This window comes from Zea mays, chromosome 6 (assembly GCF_902167145.1).
Source record: "Zea mays cultivar B73 chromosome 6, Zm-B73-REFERENCE-NAM-5.0, whole genome shotgun sequence".
NCBI lineage: Eukaryota > Viridiplantae > Streptophyta > Magnoliopsida > Poales > Poaceae > Zea > Zea mays.
This window is the reverse complement of record NC_050101.1, coordinates 34,319,550-34,326,505: the sequence shown is the minus strand read 5'-3', so window position 1 is coordinate 34,326,505 and position 6,956 is coordinate 34,319,550. Positions and strand designations below refer to the sequence as shown.

At 56.0% G+C, this 6,956-nt stretch overlaps 1 protein-coding gene across 1 annotated transcript; it reads right to left on the bottom strand.

Annotated features, from left to right (window-relative positions):
- Nucleotides 1-1,832: 1,832 nt before the first annotated feature.
- LOC103629177 (probable 2-oxoglutarate-dependent dioxygenase ANS) lies at nucleotides 1,833-6,615 on the bottom strand. Its single transcript, XM_020539849.3, has 3 exons — nucleotides 5,676-6,615; nucleotides 5,241-5,574; nucleotides 1,833-2,645 (listed from the first exon to the last, which is right to left on the bottom strand). Exons 1-3 carry the CDS (start codon nucleotides 6,149-6,151, stop codon nucleotides 2,355-2,357), a joined length of 1,101 nt encoding a protein of 366 aa, XP_020395438.1. The 5' UTR covers nucleotides 6,152-6,615; the 3' UTR covers nucleotides 1,833-2,354.
- Nucleotides 6,616-6,956: the final 341 nt, after the last annotated feature.

The window sequence follows — 6,956 nt, the reverse complement described above, 5'->3', positions numbered from 1 at the left end:
TGGACATGAACTCAAGACTCCCGAAACGGAGCTTCGTTCCGGGTCAGAGAGGTTGCTGGAGACTACCCATCTGGAGCATGACGGGAAGCTGTTCGTCAACACGCAGTAGGCCCCTACCTGGCGTGCCAACTATCGGCGTTTCGACCCCGGGGGGTCCCTAGACCGACGAGTAAATTGTCGCTGCGTGTCCCAGCCCAGATGGGTCGGCGCGAGACGGAACACAAAGGGGGGAAAACCAGCAAAGGGGAAACCGCGGCCTTCGTGTTGTCCTGCGCCCAGGGCGGATGCGCTTGCAGTAGGGGGTTACAAGCGTTCACGTGGGAGAGAGAGAGAGAGAGAGTGAGACTGTCCGCCAGCCCATTCTCCCGCGCGGCCCCTTCTCGTACGAGAGCCCTGGACCTTCCTTTTATAGGCGTAAGGAGAGGGCCCAGGTGTACAATGTGGGGTGTAGCAATGCGCTAACGTGTCTAGCAAAGGGGAGCCAGAGCCCTATGTACGTGCCGTCGTGGCTGTCGGAGAGGTTTTGACGCCCTGTTCATGTGATGTCGTGGCCGTCGGAGGAGCGCTTGAGCCCTGTGGAAGTACAGCTGTCGGGGCTGTCGAATCCTTGCTGACGTCTCCTTGCTTCCGTAAGGGGCTGAGAGCCGCCGTCGTCATGGAGCACGCGGGGTGCCATCATTACTTGTTTACCGGGGCGAGCCGGATGGGACACCGGTCTTGTTCCCCGTAGCCTGAGCTAGCTAGGGGTAGGGTAATGATGGCCTCCCCTGTGACGTGGTCGGTCCGAGCCCGAGGTCGGGCGAGGCGGGGGCTCCTCCGAGGTCGAGGCTGAGTCCGGGCCCGGGGGTCGGGCGAGGCGGAGACCGTCGTCCGAGGTCGAGGTTGAGTCCGAGCCCTGGGGTCGGGCGAGGCGGAGTCCGTCTTACGAGGTCGAGGCTGAGTCCGAGCCCTGGGGTCGGGCGAGGCGGAGTCCGTCGCTCGGCGTCGAGGTTGAGCCCGAGCTCTGGGGTCGGGCGAGGCGGAGCTTCCTATGGCGCCCGAGGCTGGACTTAGCTGCTGTCAGCCTCACTCTGTCGAGTGGCACAACAGTCGGAGCAGGGCAGGCGACGCTGTTTTCCTGTCAGGTCGGTCAGTGGAGCGGCGAAGTGACTGCGGTCACTTCGGCCCTGTCGACTGAGGAGCGCGCGTCAGGATAAGGTGTCAGTCGATCCTTGCATTAAATGCTCCTGCGATACGGTCGGTTGGCGTGGCGATCCGGCCAAGGTTGCTTCTCCGCGAAGCCTGCCCGGGCTGGGCCTCGGGCGAGTCGAAGGTGCGTCCGTTGATTGAGGAGACCCTCGGGCGAGGCGTGAATCTGCCTTGGTCTACTGTTCCTGCCCGAGGCTGGGCTCGGGCGAGGCGAGATCGCGTCCCTTAAGTGGACGGAGCCTTGACCGGAGTCGCGCCCATCAGGCCTTTTACAGCTTTGTGCTGATGGGGGTTACCAGCTAAGATTAGGAGTCTTGGGGGTACCCCTAATTATGGTCCCCGACATAACCAGAATTCGAACTCGAGACCTCTAGTTCTGATACCATATTAAGTTGTATATACCAACTAATTCAATTCAAAAACTTAAGCTGATAAAAGAAGGTAAACAATTAACTTATATTATATTCTAACAAACGGATCGGTGACTGAAGCATGACACCACTTCCAGTTTTCATGTGTTTGTATTCTTATATGGTTTTGTTAAAAAAGATTTGTCTTTTCGCGGACGATATGGACACAGAGACGACGGCCGGCGCCAGCCTATCGTTTTTTTATTTGTTGTTCACGTGCGGACGAAGCCGATGGAACAGTAATATTATTTTAGCGACAACGACCGGTGTGGTTACATTTGGAAGAACAGCGTCCATGCCTTCTCTCTCTCTCTCTCTCTCTCTCTCTCTCTCTCTCTCTCTCTCTCTCTCTCTTTCTGTTTGGTTCTTATCGGCAATGCCGTTGGCCGTGGATCGGCGTCACGGTCGACGTCGTCATAGTGTGAGAGCAACCAAATAACGGAGCTAGCTCGCTCGTTGTGACGTTGTCTCACCTTCATTGACCTCGCCCTTTGTGGTTGGACGGCGGAGGTGCACAGCTAGCAGGGTGTTTCAATGATGATCGATCGATCAGCATGCCTCCTATGAGAGAGTCCAACCAAAGCACTCTCTAGCTGCTAGACTGATTAATCATAAGCTAGCTAATCTATGCATGGTTTTATTTAGGCCGGCAGCTGGCGGCGTACATGTGGACAGTGGTCAGTGTGGGCAAATGCATGCACACACCACACATACAAACAATCTCGATCGGCAGCAGGCTGGCTAGGTATATACTAGCTAGTAGCACCGTCTGCCGTCGGCGTCGGCGTCGGCGTCGACTGCGTCGGCGACCTTGAGGGAGTCGACCTGGCTCTTCCCGCGAGGCCCCTTGCGGCGGATGTACATGCGGTAGTCGTCGAAGGTCATGGGGCAGTAGAGCGCGGGGCGGTCCGGCGAGACGAGCTCCGGCATGGGCGCCAGCGGCAGGTCGCTCCTAGGGTTGTAGAAGAGCGCCACCGACAGGCGCTCGTCGGCGGCGTTCACCACCACCCGGTGCTCCACGCTGCGGTACGTCGCGTTCGTCAGCACCTGCGTGTACACACACACACAGAGAGAGACATGCGTAGTAGTATTAGGACTGCATGCATGGAGCGAGCGCACGTACGTGTGCATGCGCTGGTCGGGACGACGTACGGCATGCAACACCACCAGCCGACTGACCCATCTGTCCCAAATACATGAAACCTGTCGGCATCATTACCATCGCCATGCATGTACTCCTATCACATCAGTTTCATCGACATCGGGAGGCCGGACCGGAGCAGAGAGATCGGGGCAACAAAGGAGGCCGTGCTGCATGCACGCCGCCCAGCCGCGGACGGATCCCTGCCCCTATGTGGATTTGAAAAAACGTGCTTGCTGCGTCTCTGTGCTAGCTCCCCGTGTGGCCCGGGGAGCAGAAGCCTGGACCAGGACCAGGAAGCAGTTAATCGACACATGGTCTCTCTCGCACTGCTTTGCTTTGCATGCACGCGCTGCGTCGGTAGCAGGTAAGGCTGGCGGTGGCCGGTGGCCGCGCGCGCCCAGCAGCACCAGCGTGCAGTGCAGGACAGCTAGCAGCACCGCCAGCCACGGGCATGCTGATGCAGACTTGCAGAGTGCAGAGTGCCCCCCAGCCAGTGGGGTGGGTGGCTAATATATACTACGCGGGCACGTGCTAGCATGTTGCGTCGCATCGCATGCAGGCATGGTCTGGATAATCCATTCTGCATTGAGTTATATATATATATATATATATATATATATATATATATATATATATATATATATATATATATATATATATATATATATATATATATATATATATATAATGAGTGCTAATAAAGCAAAAGGCTAGCAAACACGCACGTTTCATTCCGACCGAGATTTGGCTCGCTTGGCCGGTGGAGTGAGCCCTGCCTGTGCCTGCCTGCTGTCTCTGCTCCTGTTCCCCCCAACCGTACCAACAGGATGATGGGCACACACAGCACATGGATCGGAGATATGCATCGTCGTCCAGCCACCAGGCCCACGGGCGCCTGTCGTCCCTGTCATAACCATGACGACCACACCACACCACTGCGGCCGTCCGGCCCGCCGGAGCAGAGGCAGACTACTCGTCGTCGTCGACGACGACTCCTCTCCTCACCTCGCGCCCGCCGAGATGGGACGCAGATCCCATTGATGGCGGCCGCGGGCCCACTACACTACACTAGACGGGCCTCGGTTTGGGTTGTGTGCGTGTGCGATGACTGGGTCCTGACGTGGGCGTATGCCCGTTTTGGAAACTCGTCTTGGTGAAGGGCCCACACGACGGGTAGAGTAGAGTAAGTAGGTTAGGTACGCTATCAATCACCTCACCTCTCGTGGTGCGTGCGGTCTCAAACCGTGGGTCGCGAGCGATATGGGAATCTTTTTTTTCTTTTTTGCTGCTGCCTGCTCAGCTGCTGCGCTCTGCACCTGCACGCGCTCTTTCCTTCTCTAGTAGTGCAGTACTAGCAGGGGTAGCACTAGTGTAGCGAAGCACCACCAGAATGATGTGAGTGCTTGTGCCCTCCAAAAGGGTAAGTAAAATTCCTGGCCGTGCGTACTGGACGGGTGCAGCTGATCCTGATCGCCCGCGTGACCATGAGATCATCAGATACAACAGATCATTTCTCTCTCTCTCTTTCTCTCTACTACTACTATGCGAGAGTGCTAATTAATACTCGTCGTTCTCTCTAGTACTGGATAGCTAATTGAGGTCCTGCTTAGAACCATTAGAGCATCTTCATCAAGGGATTCTTCATTTTGAGCTCTCTATATGTATCATCTTAGTTTGGCTATTCAGGGTAGCTAGCCAAAAAGTTTAGCCGGTGAGGAAACCAATTAACATATCTAATGAATTGTTAGGTGAGTTAAGTAGTCTCTTGGAGAGATACTCTTATAACTAGTAGTTAGCTTAGTTAGCCAGCTGATAAATTGTAGGTGGGTTAAGCCAGCTAAGACCAGTCCCGACAAGGCGACAACCCCCCCCCCCCCCCCCCCCCCCCTTTTGTATAAACGATATTTATATTAACACATCATCAAGAACACACTACTTATAGACCTACCCTTTCTCAATGCAAAGGTTTCACGATGGTTTTTCTATGTCCAAAACATATTTAATGCTTCATAAACTAGTTGTTAGCTGTGGGTCAATTAAGAATTAGTTGAGGGTGTTTAGAACTGCTGTATATAGCTAATATTAGCATCTAACTAGTAGCGCACTACTGCTCTCTGCATACTTTAGCCATCCATCCATCCACCCCGCGTACGCGCAAGTCTTCCTGCAGATCATTATCCCCAGCTAACTCATCGCTCGACACGACGGGCATGCGTGCGTCCAAGCTAACTACCATCATTACGGGCCAGGTGGATTATTATTGGCGGCCACATACGTAATTATCAGTTAACAACTGAGGGACGGCCGGTGTGCGTGTCGTACGTGGTGAAATGAACGATGGCTTTTGTGAGGCTGCCACGTTTACACAACTAGCTAGCTAACCCATCACTTGGCAACGACGGTTAGTCACGGGCAACCACGAGGGAGGGATGCATGTGACTTAATAAGCCCTGAACCAAACACGCGTCAACGACTGTGTCTGTTTGTAATACGCATACCTGGATCTGGTCGCCGACGTTGACGATGAAGGCGTCGGGCACGGGGTCGACGGTGACCCAGGCGCCGCGGCGGCGCACCTGGAGGCCGCGGACGCGGTCGTCGGCGAGGAGCACGGTCATGCCGCCCGGGTCGGAGTGGGACGACAGCCCCAGCGCGAGCTCCGGCTGCGGGCACCGCGGGTAGTAGTTCACGCGCACGCACACCCCGGCGCCCTCCGCGCCGCCGAACGCCTCCCGCAGCCGCGCCTCCCCGACGCCCAGCCCCGCCGACATGGCCGCCAGCAGCCGCCCGCACAGCGCCGCCACCTCGCGGCTGTACTCCTCCGTCGTCTTCCTGCCGTAAGCTCGTAAGTACATCAACTCCTCCGATGATCCGATCCTCCTCAGATGGAGTATAATAATAAAAAATAAATAAACAAGTAGTAGTTAATGTACCTGAGGCCGGGGGGCAGGTGGGGCCACTTGCGCGGGTCGCAGAGGTGGGGCGGGCGGACGTGGAGGAAGTAGTAGTCGCCCCAGTCGAGGAGGGCGCCAGCCTCCACGCCCAGCCGGCTGCCGTACCCCTCGTACGTGGCCGGCGAGTTGGCGTACCGCTGCTTCACCTCCATGGGCTGCCGGAAGAAGCCGCGCCACGCGCCGCGCGCGCGCCGCAGCAGCTCACCGGGCACGCCGTGGTTCACGGCCTGGAAGAAGCCCCAGTCGCGGCACGCCTCCGACACCGCGCGCGCCGTCGCCGGCGACGACAGGTCCACCACGGGGATCCCGCCGCCGCCCTCCTCCTCGCCCGCCGCCGACGCCGGCCGCTCAGCCTCCGGCTTCACGTACCGCGCCGGGATCGTCGCCGCGCCGCTCTCCGACAGCGACTGCACCCTCACCACCGGCTCCGGCCACCCAGCCGCCGCGCCTTCCATCCTCGATCGATCGATCGATCACTGCAGCCTTCGATATATCTTCCTTGTTGGGATGCTCTTGGACACTGCGCGTTGCACTTGCTAATTCTGCTGAGCACAGCCTAAAGCTTCAATTCGCCGATATTTGTCAACGACGGCGAACCAAGCGTGAACAACGAACGCTGGCCTGACGACGGAATTACTACTAATAATAATATTATGCATGCATGTATATCAACAGCAAGCTAAGGGATCAGATCAACAAAAGATAGATATGATGCCAGCATCTCATCTCATCATCTGGAGCTGGAGCAGAGATAGATAGATATATATAAAGAGACCAGAGAAGAGGATATCTGAGAATCGGAGATGAGAACAAAATTAAAGAAGATGCATGGAGATAGCTACTAGCTAGAGAGGAGGACAGGATCACAGCCACAGCTAGCACACAGGTTCTTTTGCTGTGCTGTGTGTGTGTGTGTGTCGATCATGTCATGCGTGCTATATATATTTTGGCCGGCAGTATAGCTTTAGTCAAGCCGATAGCGCTTCGTGTCTAGCTCGATTAGGCAGCCGCTAGCTAGCTAGCTAGCTAATCGGACAGAGTATACTTGGTTTATCTTTTAGACCAATAAGAGATCGATCTGCTGTACGTTGCTGAATGCTGCTGATGCGGCGGGCGAAAGCAACGCACGCAAATAGCAAAACGTGACTGAATTTCTGTTGCGCATGTGACGGCACCGCACGGAGCAGCGGGGTCCACACAGTGACGTGTAGCCTGGAGCGTATGCATAATACAAACCATGTACTCTAGCAGGCATGTGGC